General features: G+C 39.5%; 1 protein-coding gene across 1 annotated transcript; it reads left to right on the top strand.

Moving 5' to 3' along the window:
• The first annotated feature begins 286 nt into the window (after positions 1 to 286).
• MDH1 (malate dehydrogenase 1) lies at positions 287 to 23,602 on the top strand. The gene is made up of 9 exons (XM_061155207.1): positions 287 to 438; positions 5,333 to 5,431; positions 6,471 to 6,567; positions 8,869 to 9,044; positions 11,286 to 11,408; positions 21,305 to 21,481; positions 21,938 to 22,051; positions 22,605 to 22,694; positions 23,264 to 23,602. The coding sequence occupies exons 1-9, from the start codon at positions 436 to 438 to the stop codon at positions 23,387 to 23,389; spliced, it is 1,005 nt and encodes a 334-aa protein (XP_061011190.1). The 5' UTR covers positions 287 to 435; the 3' UTR covers positions 23,390 to 23,602.

Raw genomic sequence — 23,602 nt, 5'->3', positions numbered from 1 at the left:
GGGGAGGGTGTTGTAGCTAAGGGGTCCGTCTCTCCTCCCTCGAGTTACACGCGCCTCCCCTCCCGCCAATTGCTGGGCGCCATCCGGCAGGTCCTTTTCCCTGGAGCCCAAATCATCCGCTTGTCGCAATCCTCCAATCACAACCGCCCGCCCTCGGGGACTACTTTGCAATCGGGGAAAAGCGCAGGGAGCAGAGCGTGAGAAGAACCTCTGAGCTCGGGAAATGTAGTTCTAACACTTGAAGGAATTGCATTGGAGATTGCGCCAGAATCAGGGCAGAGTAAACTACAGTTCCCAGAGGGCCTCGCGGTCGGGAGCCGAGTTTTTCCTTTTCTAACACCGCTCGCCCTTTCCGAGTCGGTTCCGCGATAGAGGTGACCCGACTGCCTGAGGCTCATTCGGCAAGTGCAGAAAGTGTCCGCACCCTTCCCAATCATGGTGAGTGTGGGCCCCTGCATGCTGCCCACCTACGGCCTTCGCGCCCCTATGTGGCGTTTCTTGCGCTTGAAGGACTGTTGGGGAAAGGCTGTCCAAGGAATTGTCCTTCGCGCCCTCTGGAAAGTCTCGATTCATTTTCTGGGGACTGTCGCAGTGACCTAGTTAGTTATTGGGAAAGAGTTTATTTCCAACTGAGGTTCTCAGAAGGACTTTAGAGAAATCACTGGCCTTGGCGAGGCGAGATCTCAGCCCTTCTGCATGTTGGGGGTACAAAATACGAAACTGGGGGATTTCTCCCAAGCACGCTCTGGGGGATTGATAAGGCCGATAAGGTTTGAAATGCGGAGTGTTGGACCTTAACCTCTTTTCTCCTCTTAAGCCTACAGTGTTTTTAAGGGCTTTTGTCACAAAGCTTTTGAAAGCAGAATGCCCTCAATGCAAAGGTAGTGCATCTGGTGAGGCTCGGGATTACAATCTGCCTTTTCGGGAGAAGTGCTTCCGCCATGTCTAATTTCACGAAATGTGATTTAAAACCTGTTCATTGATCTCCTTCTGTGCCAGTACATGTTACAGTGACGGCGCCCCTAGACAGATAATTTGTGCCGGTGTTTTTTACTAATCTGTATGTTACGAATTCTAGAACCAGCACTTTTAAATGTTACACAACGTAATCATCTTGTCATGAAGATTTGGACACCAAGATCTCCATATCTTGTCTCTGTTGAAAGGGAGAAGGAAGAGGGTGGGGGTGAGGGAACTCTGACGTATGAATAATCAGCATGCTGGTTGAAGGTGACATTTGATATCAACCTGAGAGAAATTGCTTCAAGTACTTGTGTTTATAGTTGAGAATGGTTTTTCTCCATTGTTTCAAAATACTAAAATGAATGGGGAAATATTTGAAGGAATTGGAACATTTCTAGAACCTGAAAAGACGTGTTTTCGGGGCACGGGGATAACTCCATCCACCTTTGAAAAGGAGCCAGTGGGAACAGCTTCCAATTTTCAGTGATAAACCTAGATTCCCTACTTATCTTGTCAGATAACATAATTAGTCATTTAAACGATGGATTCAGTGGTTTCTGACCTAATCATCTTAGCAGGAAAGCAGAGGTACCTATTAACAGAGAACCTCAGACTTCATAATTTTAAAACTGGATGGAACCTTTTAAAAAAAATCTTGACCATCTTAAATTTGAGTTTACTGAAACCCAAAGCGGATGTGGTTTTCTCAAGGTCACACAAGTTTGCCTCCAAGGACCTCACACTCTTTCCATTTTACTATATTTTGTCATTTAGACAGGTAAGTCATTCTGAAATTTTATTTTTAGTTGCTGAAGTTCTGGATGCAGATGCAAGTTCATACTGCAAATACAAGCTAAATTATATATCAGCATTTATATTACTTGACAGTTTTACAATGAGAATACTATATTTCTAGAATTGGAAGGGAATTTGGAAATTATTTCCTCTAATCTTCAAAAGTATGGTTAGGTCAAATGATTTTCCCAAGGTCACACAAAGATCCTGGGCCCCCATTCTTTCTTTGTTTTTCCTGCGTGGTAGATCAAGGCAGGCCTGACCCCTGGAAGGTCACTGGAGCACCAAATAATGTCCTTGAGGAAGAATCCTCCTGTCAGATGACTCAATCGCCTTGCCTCCTCAGGAGGGTGTGTAAACAATCACTGTGTTACAAAAGAGCCATCTTGTGTAAAGCTGTTAAAAATCAGGATTTTGTGTTTTTTGTCTTTTTTTTTTTTTAAAGGAGGGGATCCTTTCCTTGTGTCCATTGGGAATGACAGCAAGAATAAACTGTATGAAAGAATCTGAATACTGTTTATGTGTCTTTTATATAACAGAAATATGTATAAATAAGACAGTAAAAATGGAATATATGGATCTTTCTGTAGAATAACAGAAGGAACACTTAAATTCAAACTTTACAAACAAAAGACTTGAACACTTGCTTAGGATAGAGCCTGCATCTGCAGGAAGGTCATTAATACCCTGCCAAGAGCAAAGACATTCCTTCTTTAAATGTTGGCAGACTGCCCAGATATCTAAGCAAAGAATAGTAACCTCTCTTCATACTGTAACATTGTGAAAAGTCAGTGGGAATCTCCCACCCTCCTGCTTTTCAACTGTAATGATGCAAAGAGCAGGCAGAACCAAATACTGCGCTTTCTTTTCTGTCTCATCATCAGAGATTCAGACACTAGGCTTCATATTACTTATAATGAGATGGAATTACCTACCTATGAAAATACTTTGCTCAGTGATACACAGGAAGGAAACTGCTGAGATAGGATTAATGGCTATTTATTAGTTGCCCACAGTCCCTTCACTAGGGACTGTGATATTTGGAACCGCCCCCCCCTTTTTTTTAGTAGCTAAAATTAATGCCTAAAATTGACTGCATTATTCTAACCATTTACCTGCTTTCTGGGAGGTTTTAAGTTTTATACATAGTAGTAGTAGTCACTTTCCCCTCATTTCTTATTCTAGGTTGCTTTCATTGAAGTAGCATGTGTTCGTATTTCTCTTAACCCTTGCTTTCCTTCATTCAGCGTATCCTTTTTGAGTGCTATATGGGAGTGCAAATTTGAGTCAAAGGCAGACTATTCTCACAGGAGTTCCACAGTGTAGTGGAAAATAAACATAAGCTACAAGAGTCCTTGGAAAATCTATGGTGACAGAGACCTGTTATTAGAGTGCTTGCCCCATACTAGTCTTACCACTTTGTGTGTTAACTGTCTCAATCCTTACTGCCTTGTTAGGTAGCTGCTATTAACTCCATCTTAACCTTAGAGAAGCAATACAGTAACTTGACTAAGGACATACAGCTGAGTTGAGGAATCCAGATTTGAACCAGAAAGTCTGGCTCTAGAAGCCATCTCTTCATCACTCGACTGCATCTCTAGCCTCCTCTTTTAAAAAACTGCCTTATCCTCTTGTTTCTTACATATGGTTCACTAATGGATTCTCTGGCATGTATTATGTACAAGGCACATAATAAAAGACTTTGATTAGAACTACTGAGCTAAATAATTTTGCTAACCATACCTGGAACTATTGTCACTATTTTCAAGTTTCTCAGTGCAAGTATATAAAACAATTCTTTAAAGCATGTTGGGTTTGCTTCCAAACAATTCTTTTACATTCCCAAGGTTTTGATAGTAATTTTACAAGAGCCAGCTACTCCTTCAGCAAATATTTGATGAGCTCTAACTACATGCCAGGCATTCTTCTAGGCAGCTGGGATACAACAGTAAAAATAGACAAAGCCCCTATCCTTTAAGAGCTTGCATTCTAAAGAGTGAGACGCAGTCATTTCTATTATCATGTACTACAAGGAAAGAGAGGGAAATGACAGAATTTAAAACATGTAAAGGCCATGTGATAGAAAATAAATATATAGAATAACACATAGTGTTCTTTAAAACCTAAAGCCTATTGGGAACATAAATATGTATTGTTTTAAACTGGATTATTTGAGAAATTATCTTATTTTGTTTATTTAGATACGAAAGCATGGGGGAAGTTGGTGAAGAGTGTAGGGAAGAGACACAGAAGGTCAGGAAGAAACTCCATAGCTTTTCCCCTTGTTCTCTACTCTGGGCATCTCTGAGAAAGAAACACATACATAGTCTGCAGTGTTCAGATTCATTTCTCTACAGCATTGGCACTGTCCTGAGATTTTTTCTTTTTCCCGTCTGAATTCTATAGATACCAAACTGCCAAGAGCTGGCCCCTCTTAAGAGGGAATTCTTAATATAAAGAAACCTAATGCTTCTCTCCCCAGTCAGTTCAGCCACTTCTCTCATGTGGGTAACAAATGAGGTGACACATTTACCACTTACAGAGTGGAAGTACATCTACGCACCATTGTCCGAGAAAAGAACAATTCCCTTGATTGAATTTTTCCATCTAAACTTACCCATTAAGTTTCCAGGGATTTTTGTTCAACTCTTTTTATTTTTTTTTAATTTTTTATTTTTTTTGTTCAACTCTTTTTAATAGAGATATGTCTCTCCTTTTAATTCTCTGAGGTTAATTTAACTTATTTCTAATAATTCAGGGTCATCACTCTGTACTAGATATATATACTTTTCATCCATATGTTCAGATTTTGTTCAAGGTCTATGACTTCCTTCTATTATATGTTCTTTGTACTTTTTCCTCTCCCTCCCCTTTAATATTAATTTTCCCTTGGAATCAGGTTGTCAGCTGTGACTACCTGTTACTACTGTTGTTTGTTACTTATTGCTAAAATTTATTACAATACAGATTATAATCCAGATAAAATGTATTTTAATCCATCACTTTTTTTCTTTTTTTTTTTTTCATTTTTTCTTCTTAAATAGATTTATTTTTCTTCCCCCAAGGACTTGAATCATGATTAATAAACTTTCTGGTTCCTTGTAAATGGAAGGTTTTAACCTCTGTTCCTCTTCCTTGTGTGAAGGGTTCTTGTGAACAGAAGGGAGTGGGGAGATTTGCATAAGAGGATTTGTAAGGTTCTAGTAGCCGCCGGGGTTCGTATCATCATATGATGCACATCAAAATTGTTAGGACTATTTTTAATGGTAAAATATCCTAAAAGAGATGGATAAAATTTTATAAGTAAATCAAAGATATCAGGGAGAGTTGGCTAATACCACATAAATGTGCCAAAGGACACATGTCCCAGAAGTCACTCTATTGCTTTGTGCATGCTGTTTACTGGGACAAGTCTGGAATGAATATCCTCTACTAAGCCAGATGTGAATGGTCTTTAAAATTTTACAATAGCTTTTAAAGTATGTGGTTGTCTTATTAGAGAGAAAATAATGACCATCTTTAGGGTAGAGTAGCCTTTTTTAAATAAGGTGTTAATGGGTCTCTTTCATTACAGTCTGAACCAATCCGAGTCCTTGTGACTGGAGCAGCTGGTCAAATTGCATATTCACTGCTCTACAGTATTGGAAATGGATCTGTCTTCGGTAAAGATCAGGTAGGGGCAAGTGTCAATAAATCTTAAGTAAAAGTAAGAACATTTTCAATAAAACCCTGTATTTAGTTGCAAATAAATTTTTAAATATTAAAGGAATGAATAATTCCAATAAATGTCCAAGACACGCAACTATAAATGGAATCTGGCAGGTTCCATGCACCCCTCTGGGCACTGAAAATGCTTTGCAAATTATAACTGTTCCATGTACTGTTGACTTGGTGCTGCCAGCAAATGTCATAATGACAGTAACTGATACGGAGAGTCAAATGGGAGAGAAAGTGCTGAATCAGCACTTTCTTGTTCATAAATGGTCTTTAGACCCAGAAGAGTTAGACAGGCAAATCAGTTTCCCAGTCTGAAGCAGGTACCCTCTATTCCCTGGTAGCTCAGTCAGTAAAGAATCTCCCTTCAGTGGAAGAGACCTCGGTTCGATCCCCAGGTCAGGAAGATCCCCTGGAGGAAGAAATGGCAACCCACTCCAATATTCTTATCTGAAAACTCCCACAGACAGAGGAGCCTGGCAAGGTATAGTCCCTGGAGTCAGAAGAGTCAGACATGACTTAGCAATTGCACCACCACCTCCCTCTACCCTAGCAGGTCCGATTAATGTATACTAAAATCCTTTTCTATGATAATCATCTATCCATTGTCCTTACCCATGGATATCAAGTTCTTCCTTCATGCAAGATACTGTGCTTAGCTTTTTATGAACTGAAATTGGATACACAGCCATCAACAATAAAAGCATGGTGTGGCATGTCACTTCAATTTGGTATTTCTTCCATGTACTCCTTTAAAATTCAGTAAAGGTGATTCCTCTTAATGTGTCTGTTAGCAAACTATTGCTGGTTTTATAGTATTCCTTTTTTTTAGAGTAGCCTGCTGTTAGACACCTGACTTCCTAAAATAATTATCATTAATTAAGGGGAATTACACACATATACACACCAATTAGCAAAAACTCGGCAAAAGGACTTTTTCTGTGACTAAATGACATAACCAACACTGACAGATGCTGTCCTTGCTGTTTATCTGGCAGCCTATCATTCTTGTGTTGTTGGATATCACTCCCATGATGGGTGTCCTGGATGGTGTCCTGATGGAGCTGCAAGACTGTGCCCTTCCCCTCCTGAAAGGTGAGCTGGGAAGTGGAGGAGAAAGGGATTTTATAGTATTTTATATCTTTAAAACAGTAGATTTTAGAGCTTTGTTAACTGGCCTTTCAATTAGAAACTATTTCATTAAAAGTTTTTTATTTTTGGACTACTATGACTTGGTAAGATGTATGTATACCAAGAATGAATAAATGAATAGCAAATGTCAAGACAGAGGTCTTAAGTTTGATTGAAAGATTCATTAAAATATTAGGTCAGGCTGTAAACTAATTTGAATGTTCTTCTTCAGCTCTACCTTCATCATTATCTTTTTTGGGAAAGGGAGGGTAAGAATTAATAATACTCTGAAAGAACTTGCACAAATCAAAAATATATAGATGCCCAAGAGAAACCATGCTCAGAATTCATGTGTCTGTTCAATAAACAGTTACTGGGAGGGCTGCTCTGCCACCTCAATAATTTGATTGCAAAGTTATGTAAGAGAATGCATTAATTACCCTGTCCGAGCTGTTCTGCTGGATCTTTTTCCTCACCCACTGTTTCCAAATCAGCTTCCTACGTTGCTTTTTTCTTTTTTTGTGTGTGTTTTTTTTGTTTTGTTTTGTTTTTTTGCTTTTTTCTTATTATTCCCTTCTCTGCTGAGTTCCCTCTGCTGACTCTTGTGTACCCAGGTTATAGTCAGCTTGACCTTGGTCAGCTGTGAATATAAAGGTTCAGCAGGTAAGGCTGCATGACTAGGAAGAAGATGGATTGTTTTTTTCTCCAACTGGTGCTCTCATGTATGATTATTTGGGGACTTACAGCAGCCTAATTGACACAAGTCTCTGATCTAAACATTTATCAGTGACAGTACTATATTCTGATTGTCTTAGTATTTGGGGGCTGCTATAACAAAAATACCATAGAGTTTATAGGTTTATAAACAACAGAAATTATTTCTAATGGTTCTGGAGGTTGGGAAGTCAGTAATCAAAAAGCCAATAGCTTGGATATCTGGTGAAAGCCCAATTCCTGCTTCATAGACAGACATCTCACTGTGTCTTCACATGGCAGAAGGGGTGAGGGAGCTCTCTGAGCCTCCTTTATAAGGCACTAATCTCATTGTGAGGGTTTCTCCACCCATGACCTAATCTTTTCCCAAAGGCCCCACTTCCTAATACCATCACACTGGGAATTAGGTTTCAACATATAATTTTACGGGAGTACATCCAGTCTATAGCACTGGTCATGGCCTTTTTAATACAGTCACCTAAAGAACCATGATACACAGCTGATGCTTTAACAACTCAGGGCTTAGGGGTGCCAACCTTCTCCGCAGTGGAAAATTCAAGTACAATTTATAGTTGGCCCTCTGTTCACACTTCCTCTGTATATGCAGGTCCAACCAACCTCAGATTGTACCTTACTGTAGTATTTACTATGGGAAAAAAAATCCACATATAAACTTGACATGCACAGTTCAAACCTATGTTCAAGGATCAACTGTATGTTCTTTAACCAGAAAATATTGTGGTATATGTTTATTGGACTGCAGCATAGTGGTTGAACTCTGAACCAATCTGGACTTGAATGACAGTCCCACTCCTTTTTGACAGGTAGCTAATTGATCTCTTTAAATTTCATTGTCTTCACCTATAAAATGTTTGGGCTTCCCTGGTGGCTTGAATATGCCTGCAGTGCGGGAAACCTGGGTTCAGTACCTGGGTTGGGAAGATCCCCTGGAGGAGGGCATGGTGACCCACTTCAGTATTCTTGCCTGGAGAATCCCATGAACAGAGGAGCCTGGCGGGCTACAGTCCATGGGCTCGTGAAGAGTTGGACACAACTGAACAACTAAGCACACAGCACATAAAATGTTAAAATTAATTGGGACAAAATAAATCTCTCAGTGTTATTCCTTACAGAAAAAAACTCCTCAAGAAGCACGATTTTAATTTGGGTGATACCTTAAAACTTAAAGTAACTGTAACTTAAAGGTTAGGTGAGTTAGATTCTCTTTTTTGTGTTATCGGTGGTAATTAATATGAATAATTAACGTTGCTTTGAAAGGTATATTATACCTTGCATCATAATAAAAGATGAAAGCTACAGAGTTTTGAAATTAAGATAAGCAAAATAAATGTATTGACATTTCTGCTTATGTTATGGTTGTTGAATTAATATATTGCCTTTCTTTTCTTAGGCCCTTTAAACTTTGATCACTGTGATTTGTAAAAGTAAACATTTGCTGCAAAGTGGAAGAGTTACTGGGTAGATTCAGTATGAAAAAACCTCAGACTTCGGTGTTTAAGTAGCTCTGCATATTTATTGCCATGTTCACAGATGTCATCGCAACAGATAAAGAAGAGATTGCCTTCAAAGACCTGGATGTGGCCATTCTTGTGGGCTCCATGCCAAGAAGGGATGGCATGGAGAGGAAAGATTTACTCAAAGCAAATGTGAAAATCTTCAAATGCCAGGGTGCAGCCTTGGACAAATACGCCAAGAAGTCAGTTAAGGTGACCAACAAAATATTTTACAGGGTTTTTCACTATCAGCATTTGAAACTTCTGCTTTCAGCATTTAAGTGAAAATGAAATAATTTGTTTTGTTTTTTCCCCCAGTTCTGTACAACGGTCAGTAAATACAGGTATAGGGTTTTGCTTGATTAGCCCTCCCTTTCAGGGCTTGTTCATATAGTGTAGAAATCTATATTCTGAGGGGCTTAAAAATATTTTGACTATGACATGGAGATTTAATATTAGTTTTTAAACCTGTAGAAAAGGCACAGAACCTTCTGGTGCCCTTTTAGCTGCACAGCACTTTTTGTTCAGACATTTGGATTTGTGTGTGGTTGTGAAGGAAGATGGCTGTAAGCTGTGTTTATTCTCAGTGACAGGAAGTGGTGGCTTCTGAGTGCTCAGATTTTCTCAATCCAGAGGAATTTTGATATACTTGTCTGTTGAGGAGTTGAGTCAGTTATGACTTCTGGGTGTTAAACCTATTGGTTTTAAATTTATCTTACAGTAAAGCCTCCTTTTACCAATTAAGTATCAGTTACCTAGAACTCAAGAGACTGAAAGTTGCTCAGTGTGTTGGACTCTTTGCGACCCCATGGGCTATAAAGTTTATGGACCTCTCCAGCCAGAATACTGGAGTGGGTAGCCGTTCCCTTCTCCAGAGGATCTACCCGACCTAGGGATTCAACCCAGGTCTCCCGCATTGCAGGCAGATTCTTTACCAGCTGAACCACCAGAGACACTTGAAAGTCTTCCCTGTAGCTCAAACAGTAAAGAATCTGCCTGCAACATGGGAGTCTCAGGTTCAATCCCTGGGTCGGGAAGCTCCTGTGGAGAAGGGAATGGCAATCCACTCCAGTATACTTGCCTGGAGAATCCCATGGATAGAGGAACCTGGCAGGCTACTGTTGATGGGATCCCAAACAGCTGGACACAACTGAATGACTAACAGTACTACCTACCTACCTAGAACTTAGTTAACTGTCACAGCAAAAAGGCTTGCTGGTTAGAGGTTTTACTGATTTTAATACACTTCTTTCTCCCAATCCTGAATCCAAAGAAAGCTAAAAGAAAATTTTATAAGATTTTCTAATGTTTCCATTTATAATGTTCTATTATAATACTTGATAAACACCTGAATTTCTGCTCTGTGCAGACTTTACTTCAAGTAGTTAACATTTATTTTCTGTAATCATTAACAGAAAATAATAAAAATAAATTGAGTAGAAGTCCCCAGGTCTCTTAGTAAAAAAATTACAAGGCTGCTTGGAGTTATTGTGCTGCTTGCAGAGTAATTACCTCTCAGCCAAAAATGTCTTTCTAGGGGGAAAGACACACCTACACTGGAGTAGCTAGGGATATTGGAGTATCATATCTGCAGCTTGCTCATGGACAGACTCAAAAAAGACTAAGGGCTGTGTGTGTGTGTGTGTGTGTGTGCGTGTGCACACGTGTGGACACATGCACACACACAGAAGGTGAGAGAGATGGGGCAAATTGTAGAATCTAGGTAGAGGGGATGTGGGAGTTAGTCTTTGTAAGATGCTTATAGCTTTCTATAAGTTTGATATAATTTCACAGTAAGTTTTTTAAATCATTTTATTAAAGATTTTTAAGACTTGTAAAAAAAATTAATGTATTTGTTTTCCTATGCTGTATTGTAATTCACTGTGTCCCCCTTTCAAAAAGAAAAAAAGCCTGAAGTGCTTTCTCCTGAAGAGATTGTATGAGTATGAAGGGGTGGGAACTGGTATTTTAGCAATTATCCCAGTTAATTCTTAGGATTAGGCAAGAATGAGAAACACTTTTCACTCATAAGGGCAAATCACTGCCCTAAAACAAACTCCTCAAAGAATTTCTTTCTTGGGCTACCTTTATGAGACAGGAAATTTTTATGATTGACTCAAACCCTGAGATAGAGCTTTCGGTTACTAGTTTTTTATGGCAAGAAAATAAATGCTGTCCCTGTTTTAGCAAAAACACAATCACTTGTATATATAATGGTGGTTTTAGTAAATGTTTTCAGTAGTCACATCAAATACTAACAAGAGGAAAAAAAATATTAGAAGGGAGGATAGAAACCTCCTAGAATCTAGAAACTAGGGTAATAACTATACATATTTAGCTCACACAAACTTGATAAAAAGGCCACACGTTACATCAGTCCTATCCTATTGATAAGTTGGTTTACTTAAATCAGTGTATGGTGTGAAGCTCTGCTGTGCCTCTTGTACATCCTAGGTTATTGTGGTGGGGAACCCAGCCAATACCAACTGCCTGACTGCCTCCAAGTCAGCACCGTCCATCCCCAAGGAGAACTTCAGTTGCTTGACTCGTTTGGATCACAACCGAGCTAAAGCTCAGGTAAGAAAGATGCCTTTTCAAATCTTAAATGTTCAACTTTAAACCTTTTTTCTCACCCTTAAAGTAACTGAATCTTAGTTTGTACTTTTTTCCTTGTTTTGTTTTAGTATAAAGGTAGCTATTCCACTTTGTTAGGACATCTTTAAATCTAATCTCTTAAGGCAGCTGAACTTTGTACTTAATTTTCACCATTATATTCCATTTCCTTTCTTTAATCACATGTCACTGCTAATGTCCTCTTGGTACAGTGGTTAAAAATTAGTCATTAGTATAGATAATTCACATAATGGTATACAATTATTTTTGTCAGGTACATAGGAAATTATAAAAACAAAGGCTTGAGTTTTGTGTGTTTCATGTGGTTCTGCTTTTTTCACTCAGATAAGCAATCAAATTGATTTAAATTTTATATTTAGTTTCACTTTCATTTTTATATCCTTCTCATATTCTACTTCCAATTTACCTTGATTCATGGACCTAACATTCCATGTTCCTATGCAGTATTGTTCTTTATAGCATCAGACTTTACCAGATGCATCCACAACTGGGCATTATTTCCGCTGTGGCTCAGCCTCTTTATTCCTTCTGGAGCTATTTCTCCACTCTTCTCCAGTAGCATATTGGACACCTGATGACCTGGGTGGTGGGGGTTACAGCTGGAGGCAGGGGTTCATCTTTCAGTATCATATCTTTTTGCCTTTTCATACTGTTTATGAGGTTCTCAAGGCAAGAATGCTGAGTGGTATGCCATTCCCTTCTCCAGTGAACCATATTTTCTCAGAACTCTCTACCATGACCTGTCTATCTTGGGTGGCCCTACACAGCATGGTTCATAGTTTCATTGAGTTAGGCAAGGTTGTGGTCCATGTAATCTGCTTGGTTAGCTTTCTGTGAAATGTGGTTTTCATTCTGCCCTCTGATGGTCCATGAATCAAGGTAAATTGGAAGTGGTCAAACAAGATGGCAGGAGTGAACATCAACATTTTAGTTATCAGTGAACTAAAATGGACAGGAATGGAATGGACAAATTTAATTCAAATGACCATTATATCTACTACAGTGGGCAAGAATCCCTTAGAAGAAATGGAGTAGCCCTCATAGTCAAGAGTCCGAAATGCAGTACTTGGGTGCAATCTCAAAAACAACAGAATGATCTTGGTTTGTTTCCAAGGCAAACCATTCAATATCACAGTAATCCAAGTCTATGCCCCAATCACTAATGCTGAAGAAGCTGAAGTTGAATCTTACTGTGAAGACCTACAAGACCTTCTAGAACTAACACCAAAACAAGATGTCCTTTTCATCATAGGGAGCTGGAATGCAAATATAGAAGTCAAGAAGATACCAAAAGTAACAGGCACATTTGGCCTTGGAGTACAAAATGTGAAGCAGGGCAAAGGCTAACAGTTTTCCAAGAGAACGTGCTGGTCAGAGCAAACACCCTCTTTCAACAACATAAGAGACGACTACACATAGACATCACCAGAAAGTCAATACCAAAATCAGATTGATTATATTCTTTGTAGCCAAAGATGGAAAAGCTCTATACAGTCAGCAAAAGCAAGACTGGGAGCTGACTGTGGCTCAGATCATGAACTCCTTATTGCCAAATTCAGACTTAAACTGAAGAACGTAGGGAAAATCACTAGGCCATTCAGGTATGACCTAAATCAAATCCCTTATGATTATACAGTGGGAGAAACTAATAGATTCATGGAATTAGTTCTGATGAACAGAATACCTGAAGAACTATGGATGGAGGTTCCTAACATTGTACCGGAGGCAGTGATCAAAACCATCCCCAAGAAAAAGAAATGCAAAAAGGAAAAATGGCTGTCTGAGGAAGCCTTACAAATAGCTGAGAATAAAAGAGAAGCTTAAGGTAGAGGAGAAAAGGAAAGATATACCCATCTGAATGCAGAATTCCAGAGAATAGCAAGGAGAGATAAGAAAGCCTTTTTTAAGTCAGCAAGGCAAAGAAATAGAGGAAAACAATAGAATGGGAAAGACTAGAGATCTCTTCAAGAAAATTAGAGATACCAAGGGAACATTTCATGCAAAGATGGGCTCAATAAAGATGGAAACAGTATGGGCCTAACAGAAGCAGAAGATATTAAGAAGAGGTGGCAAGAATACACAGAAGGACTGTACAAAAAAGACCTTAATGACCCAGATAACCATGATGGTGTGATCACTCCTCTCGTGCCAGACATCCTGGAGTGTGAAGTCATGTGGGCCTTAGAAAGCATCACTATGGGCAAAGCTAGTGGAGGTGATGGAATTCCAGTTGAGCTATTTCAAATCCTGAAAGATGATGCTGTGAAAGTGCTACACTCAATATGCCAGCACATTTGGAAAACTCAGTAGTGGCCACAGGACTGGAAAAGGTCAGTTTTCATTCTGATCCTAAAGAAATGCCAAAGAATGTTTAAACTACCATACAATTGCACTCATTTCACATGCTAGCAAGATAATGTTCAAAATCCTTCAAGCTAGGCTTCAACAGTACGTGAACCGAGAACTTCCAGATGTACTTGCTGGATTTAGAAAAGACAGAGGAACCAGAGGTCAGATTGCCAACATCCATTGGATTAGAGAGAAAACTAGAGTATTCCAGAAGAACATCTACTTCTGCTTCATTGACTACGCTAAAGCCTTTGACTGTGTGGATCACTACAAACTGTGGAAAATTCTTAAAGAGATGGGAATACCAGACCACCTTACCTGCCTCCTGCAAAACCTATATGCAGGTCAAGAAGCAACAATTACAACCTGACATCGAACCATGGACTGGTTCCAAATTGGGTACGTCAAGGCTATATATTGTCACCCTGCTTATTTAACCTTTATGCAGAGTAGAAATGCATCATGCGAAATGCCGGGCTGGATAAAGCACAAGATGGAATCAAGATTGCAGGGAGAAATATCAATAACCTCAGATATGCAGATTACACCACCCTTATGGAAGAAAGGGAAGAAGAATTAAAGAGCCTCTTGATGAGGGTGAAAGAGGAGAGTGAAAAGGCTGAGTTAATATTCAACATTCAAAAAACTAAAATCATGGCATCTGGTCCTGTCACTTCATGGCAAACAGATGCAAAAAAAGTGGAAGTAGTGGCAGATTTTATTTCTCTGGGCTCCAAAATCACTGTGGACAGTGACTACAGCCAGGAAATTAAAAGACACTTGCTCCTGGGAGGAAAAGCTGTGACAAACCTTGACAGTGTGTTAAAAAGCAGAGACAACACTTTGCCCACAAAGCTCTGTATAGTAAAGGCTATGGTTTTTCCAGTAGTCTTGTACAGATCCTAGAGTTAGACCATAAAGAAAGCTGAGCACTGAAGAATTAATTTTTCTGAATTGTGGTGCTGGAGAAGACCTGAGAGTCCCTTGGACAGCAGGGAGATCAAACCAGTCAATCCTAAAGGAAATCAACCCTGAATATTCACTGGAAAGACTGATGCTGAAGCTCCAATACTTTGGCCACCTAATGTGAATAGCCAACTCACTGGAAAAGACCCTGATGCGGGAAAGATTGAGGACTGGAGAAGGGGCAATAGAATATGAGATGGATAGCATCACTTATTCAATGGACATGAGTTTGAGCAAACTCTGAGAGATTGCGAAGGACTGGAAAGTCTGATGTGCTGCAGGCTATGGGGGTCACCAAGAGTAGGGCAGGATTTAGCAACTGAACAATAACAATATGCATATTCATGAGTGAGTATAATCTTCCATGTAAAGCTGGGTTTCTAGATGCACTTGCATAGTACAACATGCTCAAACATACATGCCTTGCATGTTCAAAAATGGCAGTCCTTGGGGTAGAGGTTTTAGCATTAAAATGAGGCAAAGTTCACTCTAGGTTGTCAAAATCCAGGTACCTATTGAGTGAAGTCACAAGGGTCAGCAAAGTCTCATTCCTTAGACTCCAGTTAATCTGATGAGTGAATGCTTAAGGGGTTTTGGATGCTACAAAACAGCTCAAGAATGTGCTTCTGATTGATCTTTACCTTTGAAACAGGACAGAAAAGGGAGTCTTTACAACTGATTTGTTACATTTGCTATGGTTACTTCTCTTGCCTAATAACAGTTTTTTGTTCTTGCATTCTTTGTTCTTTTTAAAATCATTAATTACTGAGATCTATTCTTTGTTTCTACATGAAGACCTAGGAGGCCTTAGTTCACCTTTCTCCCAGTCTCCTTAGAACAGAAGCCTTCTGAAATTCACAGTCTAGTTCTTAACTCAAGCTTGTCCAGTGCGTGTTACAATTTCTCTTATTGCCCAGGATTTTGCTTCTGTAAAATATGACAAACTCTGGTTTAACTGCATACCTTCCTTATTACTGTCTGGCTAAGAAAACCACTGCTTTACACTGAGAGCTGATAATCTTTCAGCTCTGGAGGGCCCAGTGAAGGAGAAAAGAATTTACATTTAAGTTTCTACACTAAACTGAATGTTCTACATTTAATTTGTCGTTTACTTCTCATAGTAACCATATGAGGTATCTGTTATTATCTCCTGTTTAACAGATAAGAATTCTGAAGCCTAAAAAGGTCAGGGAACCTGCTCAAAGTCACAGAGCTAGTCAGTAAAAGGGTCTGCCTAACTCCACACCCTCGTGTGTTCCTACACAATGGTATGGGGCATGCATGCTAAGTCACTTCAGTCGTGTCTGACTCTTTGGGACCCTGTGGACTGTAGCCCATCAAGCTCCTCTGTCCATGGGATTCTCCAGGCAAGAATACTGGAGTGGATCGCCATGCCCTTCTTCCTGATCTAGGGATCAAACCCGTGTCTCTTAACATCTCCTGCATTGGCAGGCAGGTTCTTTACCACTAGCATCACCTGGGAATGCGATCAAGTGACTTAAATCCATTCACTAGCTCTGTGACCCTGAGAAAGTGTATTCAAGCTGTAAAATGAGATAATGATTGTTATCTATCTCATATGGTAGTTATGTGCACTAAACGAGAAAAGATCTATGTTAAGACCTTATCTTGATGCCTATCACTTAGCAAAAACTCAGTAAAGGTTGGCTGCTGTAATTATTACTGATGATGATGATGATGATGATGAGATATATAACCAAATTTTGAGAAGAGTCACACTTCAGAAATCTCTCAGTTAATTTAGAAGGTATTTGGATAACAAGCTTAAATTACAAATATTTCCTGAGAGGCTTTGGGCTGTGGGCTGGGTCTTTTTTCTTATTATTTAGCCAGCACTCAGTGGCTGGGAAGAAATGGGAGTTGGTTTGAGTGACTGGAGGCAGGAGATTGGGGTACTGGAGAGCAGTTATGGGGCTTCCCAGATGGCGCTAGTAGTAAAGAACCCACCTGCCAACGCAGGAGATGCAAGAGACAAGGGTTCAATCCCTGGGTCAGGAATATCCCTGGCGGAGGGCAGGGCAAGTCAGTCCAGTATTCTTACCTGGAGAATCCCACGGGCAGAAGAGCCTGATGGGCTACAGTCCAGTGGGTCACAAAAAGTCAGACACGACTGAAGCAGCTTCACAGGCACACCCAGAGCTGTTATGAAAGAAAAGGTGGTACCACAGGTGTTGCATCTGTGGACTTTGGATTACCAGATGGTGATTCACTGTGTTGCAACAGGGAGAAGACAGTAGAATGATGACAACACCAACAAATTTCCACCTGTGCTGTTTGACCTGAGGCCTTAGTGGAGGCAGGCATTGGAAAACTCTGCTTTCCAATGTACAGCAAAATGATGCTTTGTCCCAGTGCCTGCAACAGTTTTCCTTGCGGGGTGAAAGTCTGAGTGAGGAAAGAGGGAAGAAAGCCACAAACTTTGACTTTGGCCCATGTTCCAGCATGCTGCTTTGGCACAGTGACAGCTGTTAGGAAGTTTTTGAAGGAGCTGTTTCTTGCTCCTGTAGAGGCTGTTAATCCAGTGAGAAAAGTAACAGACCCAAAGATTAATTTTTCTTACATGAATGAAGACTGCAGCTGCTGCTGCTGCTAAGTCACTTCAGTCATGTCCGACTCTGTGCAACCCCACAGACAGCAGCCCACCAGGCTCCCCCGTCCCTGGGATTCTCCAGGCAAGAACACTGGAGTAGGTTGCCATTTCCTTCTCCAATGCATGAAAGGAAAAGTTAAAGTGAAGTCGCGCAGTCATGTCTGACTCCTAGCGACCCCATGGACTGCAGCCTACCAGGCTCCTCCGTCCATGGGATTTTCCAGGCAAGAGTACTGCAGTGGGGTGCCATTGCCTTCTCCCTGAATGATTACATAATTTGTTTTAGAAATCAGAGGGCCTCACTGCCTAGTGACTGTTTATCCCCTGCAGAATTCCCCTGTGTATTTACAAACCAGAGCTACGTATGTTGTCTCCTGGCCGGCAAGGTAATTTGTCAATGAAACCAGTTAGGTAGTATCACAGAGAAGAAAATTAACTAGAGCTGGAGAATGAATCAAAAACTGTTCAGCAGGTCTGTGTGACAGGCATGAAAATGCCTAAAGGAGCAAGGAGCTGCTTACTATCCGGGGTACATGGTAGTTTAGCTCTGACCTGCATGATATTCAGAAATCACATCTGCTGGGTGCCAAGTACTGGCCTTTGCTATCCAGAGAGAAGCTGATTAACTCAGGAGATCTAAAGAACAAGAGGAAATGGGCAAACAGGACACAGGAAGTCAGGGGAGCCTCCTGTAGGGAGGAGAGGCCTGTAGGCAGTTTGTCCTCACTGTACTTTGGAGTTGACATTCAGCAGAGTTGGGATTTCTAAATTGTTGATAATATACATCTTGGCTCACTTGCCTGAGTATAAATTTTCCTTTTTCTCAATGATGCCAGCTAAATATAAGTAAGAACAGTTCTTTGCATGTCCCTTCAGGTCATGGCACACACAGAAAATAGTACTCATTGCATAGCACATCACTCTACCCCTACCACTAAGCAGATCAGTAGCCTGGTGCCCCAGAAACCAACCACCCAACTCATTTGTGAAGACGGATATGGTAGTTAATAGTCCTAATTTTTGCAGAAGTCTAGATGAAGTAGGGATTAGATCAGAAGTGATTTTAAATGTCAAAAACAAAATTTTAAGTTATTTTTAAAATCTATTTTAGGACTTAAAAAATGAGTCTCAACTTATAAGGGTCAGTGAAAGTAAGCACAACTTGCTTCTTCCTTGACTGAATAAATTAGCATGAAGATGAGTCAAGGCATTGCAAACATTTTAGGTAATGGCTTTTTTCATTTGTATCATTTTGGTTGGTTGGTTGTCATTTTTTTACTTTTTATTTTGGGATAATTATAGACTTAGAAGAAACTGCAGAAATAGTACAGAGAACCCCATGTACCTACCACCCTCCTCCCCCAGTGATGACATTTTACATAACTATAGAGCATTATCAAAACTAGGAAATTGACTAAACTACACACCACACTGTTAAATAGCTTTACTCAGATTTCTACAGTTTTTATGTCTTTATGAATGATCCTATGTCATCTAATTATATATTAGATTACTATAACCACAGACTGTACCATCACCCACAAAGAACTCCTATTCATGTTGCCTCTTTATAGTTACACAGTCCCTCTCCTTTCCTAAACTCTGACAACCATTTATCTGTTCTCCAACTCTATGCTTTTGTCATTTTAAGAATGTTTTAAAAATAGAATCCTGGCAGTAAGTAACCTTTTGACACTTTTTTCATTCAGTATAATGCTTTTAATAGCCATTCAAGGTCTTACGTGTATCGGTAGTTCATTCTTTTTATTGTTACTCCATTTATTTAATTATATGAATGTACCACAGTTTGTGTTGGAAGACAGAAGGAATGAAAAGTGCCCACCAAACTAAGAAGGCATCTTGAGACCAAAACACAAGGCAGGCAGCTCCATATAAGCAATGAGTCAGTTTATTACACGGTAACTTACTCACAGGGTGGGATTGGGATCAGGCAGACAGTGACCCAGAAACATTTGCAGCTGCACACCGTTCCACAGAGGAGCCGCAAGGACAGTTTTGTAGTTACCCTCGGGTACGAGCATAGGTACTTTGAAACAGGACGTTTCTGAATTAAGATTTATGAACGGATAACTGGTCTCGTGGGTGCCAGGAATGTCAAGGGAGGTTTTCATCATTATTTGGAGACCAGCAGAGCAGAGAGGCTGGCTACCTGATCCTGATGTTTGTTAAACCGTATAATATAAACTACAAAGCCCTAGATGTGATTCACTTCACAGGTCAGTTTTAAAGGATAGGAGAACCTAAAAGGGCCCAAGATGGTGTCAGTTATTCTAGCAGCCATGCTTTATTTAACCATTCTTGAAGGACCTTTGAGTTGTTTCGAGTCTGGGGCTAAAATATCAGGCTGTATTCTCTTTGCTATATGGTGAACACACAACCAGAGCTTTGATGCGGTGCTGCTATTATCTGTGTATGCAAAAGCTGTAATTCTGGCACAACTATTTTGTTTTTCCTTTCCTTCTTATTGCAATGTAAAGGGAAGAAAAATCACAATGTAACCCTAACACATCAGCTTTTAAATTTTTTTCTAAAACCTTTCTATTTTAGATCCTTATAAATTCTGCTATCTAATTAGAAAGAAATTACAGGAAAGCAAGTATTAGAATTCCCTAGTAGCTCAACTGGTAAAGAATCGCCTTGCAATGCAGGAGACCCTGGGGGCAGGAAGATCTGCTAGAGAAGAGATAGGCTACCCACTCCAATATTCTTGGGCTTGCCAGGTGGCTCAGCTGGTAAAGAATCCACCTGCAATGCAGGACACCTGGGTTCAATCCCTGGGTTGGAAAGATTCCCCTGGAGAAGGAAACAGCCACCCGCTCCAGTATTCTGGCCTAGAGAATTCCATGGACTGTATAGTCTATGGGGTCGCAAACAGTTGGATATGACTGAGTGCTTTCACTTTCTAAGTAAAGTATAGGAATAAAGCCAGCCAATTAATTTTTTGGCTTCCTAGTACATATAAAAGTTTTATTTGTATGTAGTGTGTTAAGTATGCAAAAACATGTCTAAAAAATGTATACATATAATATATACATACTTTAATTCAAAAAAGGCTTTGTTGCTAAAAAAAAAAATGCTAACCATCATCTGAGCCTTCAGCAGGTCATAATCTTTTTGCTGGTTGGGGGGTCTTGCCTTCATGTTTATGGCTGCTGATTGATGCCTTCATGTTTATGGCTGCTGATTGATCAGGGTGGTGGTTGATAACGGTTGGGGTGACGGTGGCAATTTCTTAAAATAAGACAACAATGAAGTCTTGATTTCACAAAAAATTTCTCTATAGCATACAATGCTGTGTGATAGCATTTTACCCTGAGGAGAACTGATTTCAAAACTGTAAGTAAATCTCTCAAACCTTGCCACTGCTTTATCAACTAAGTTTATGTAATATTCTAAATCCATTCTTGTCATTTCAACAACCTTCATGGCATCTTTACAACTAGGAGTGGATTCTACCTCAAGAGCTTTAAACATTATAGGGTACAGTATTGAAGTAGAATGCTTAAAAGTAAGGATCATCTTACAGTTTATGGATGACTTATTTGTATAGTAGCTTAATCAAATATAAAACACCAAAGTTTAATATTGCTTAAATACATAAATGTGACCTTTGTTTTGTTGTTAATACTTGGAGATGTCACCTAAGTGTTTCTGACCAATCAGGTATTTAGATACTTTCTCTACTATTAAGTTCTTTTGGGAAACTTACCAAACAGTAAAATCTTTGGGGGGTTTTTTGTTTTGTTGTTTTTTTACAAATCAATATAAGTCTGTGTTCTCTTGAAGTTTCAGAGGTTTTTATCTTAAGGACATTTGTCAAATAGATCACAATTTGAAATTTAAAACAAAAAAAAATTTGTCTAAGTAATGTATTTGTTTTTTGTTGAACAAGATTGCTCTTAAACTTGGAGTGACTTCTGATGATGTAAAGAATGTCATCATCTGGGGAAACCATTCCTCAACTCAGTATCCAGATGTCAACCATGCCAAAGTGAAACTGCAAGGAAAGGAAGTTGGTGTTTATGAAGCTCTGAAAGATGACAGCTGGCTCAAGGGAGAATTCATCACGGTGAGAAAAATCCAGGAGATCTCTTCACAGCCAAGCTTCGAGAACTCTTGAGAGACACACACATTACTGACCTGAGTCTCCCCACAGTGGGTGGCAGGAGGAAACCCAGAGACAGCAGGCCTTTAATGAGTGTATATATTCTTTGGGAGTCATACTGAGGCAGTCATAATCCGATCTGATCTACTGTGTGGCAGTCAAGATTGATTAAGTGGGAAAAAACTAGATACCCTCCAATCATCCAGCTATCTTATAGAGGTCCATTTCTTCATATAAAGTGTGGTCAACTTTCTGTGTGGGTCTTTAGTTGTCCCTTTTCAGGAAGACTGGTGCTTCTAAGTGAAAGAGGCTAATAAGGCCACCATGGGGTAGTTGTGTGATTTTGGAGGGGACACAGTAAGCTGTAGTTTCAGCCTTTCACCCCAGGAATAACCCTGCTGTCTCTGCCTGCCCTCCCAGACTGTGCAGCAGCGCGGTGCTGCCGTCATCAAGGCACGAAAACTGTCCAGTGCGATGTCGGCCGCAAAAGCCATCTGTGACCACGTCAGAGACATCTGGTTTGGAACCCCAGAGGTGAGGACTCAGTGACTCCACAGGCCACTCTTTTATTTTTTCCTCTGATGCTATAATGTAAAAAATCAAACAAACAAAAAGACATGTGGCCTTGCAGTCAGGCCAGTTAGGTTCCTATCCCAGCTCAGCTACTGACTAGGTGAGTAACCTTGGGAAAGTTGCCTAACCTCTCTGAGCAGTTTTGTCATCTCTTACATGGCATTTAACTCGTAGGGTTATAAGGTCAGTGAGACGAAATGTGGAAAACACCAAACATTTTTCTTCTTCAAACCTATATTGGGCCACCAGCTTCCTCATTTATAAAATGAGGGTTATGTTTCTCTGGCTTACTTCACACATGGATTGGAAGAGTGGGCTGAGATAGTAACCATGGAAGTTGCCTTTTTGTGTAAGTGCCTGATGCTGATTCTTTGTACAGTAATAAGTTACGCACAGAGTATCAATAAGAACCTATCACTTGGTCTAATTTTGTTAGTTCATGTGTCCTTCAGTTATGAAAAGAAATTCTTTATCACCATGCGAATATAAAACATTGACTGTTACTTCTTTTCAGGGAGAGTTTGTGTCCATGGGCATTATCTCGGATGGCAACTCCTATGGTATTCCTGATGATCTGCTTTACTCGTTCCCTGTTACAATCAAGGTAAGGTAGTATGAGGTTTTTTTAAACCCTCTGTCCCCTAATGGGATACCAGTTGTGTGTTTTTATTAACAATGGTATATTTTAGTCTAGAAAGTTGTTCCTTTACTAAATTAGACATTGTTCTCAGCTTTAAAATCATGTGAGCACAACTTCAGGTCACTAAAAGATTGAAATTAATCTGGAAAGCAAGTTTCAACTCTCCCAACTAGACACTTTTTGTTACTATGCCTCTCATATTGGATATCTATAAATATTCTCTTACTTTTAAATGAAACAATGGTTCTCAGTATTGTCGCTCTGTATTAAAACTGTACTGAAGTCAATAGTTTTTTAATGTTTGCTAATTAAAGCCTAATTTAAAGATGATTTTTCTATATTCAGTCAGTTTCAAATTCAAATGTTGAGTTTTTTTCAGAATTATGTTAATTATGATCTGGATTTTGGTTTGCTTCTTTAGATTCACATTTTAAAACATACTCCTCTAAATTAAGTTCAAACTAAGTTGTTGCTTGCTGGAACAACTTCTAGTTTAATCATAAATCTCTTAATTTGCATTTATTTTCAAACAGGATAAGACCTGGAAAGTTGTTGAAGGTCTTCCTATTAATGATTTCTCACGTGAGAAGATGGATCTTACTGCAAAGGAACTGGCAGAAGAGAAAGAAACTGCATTTGAATTTCTTGCCTCTGCCTGACTAGACAATCATTTCAATGTTACTAAATGCCCCAAAGCTGAAGAATCTAAATGTCGTCTTTGACTCTAGTACAAAATAATAATAATGCCATACTTAAATAACTTGTGAAAAACAACACACTTTAAAGATTTTGTGCTTCTTGGTACAAGTTTGTGACGGTTTATCATCATGCTGTTAGTGTCGCATTCTAAAATAAATATATATTCAAGTGAA

The sequence above is a fragment of the Dama dama genome, chromosome 11 (genome assembly GCF_033118175.1).
Source record: "Dama dama isolate Ldn47 chromosome 11, ASM3311817v1, whole genome shotgun sequence".
NCBI lineage: Eukaryota > Metazoa > Chordata > Mammalia > Artiodactyla > Cervidae > Dama > Dama dama.
Note: the sequence above shows the minus strand (reverse complement) of the source record. Positions and strands in the feature narration are given on the sequence as shown.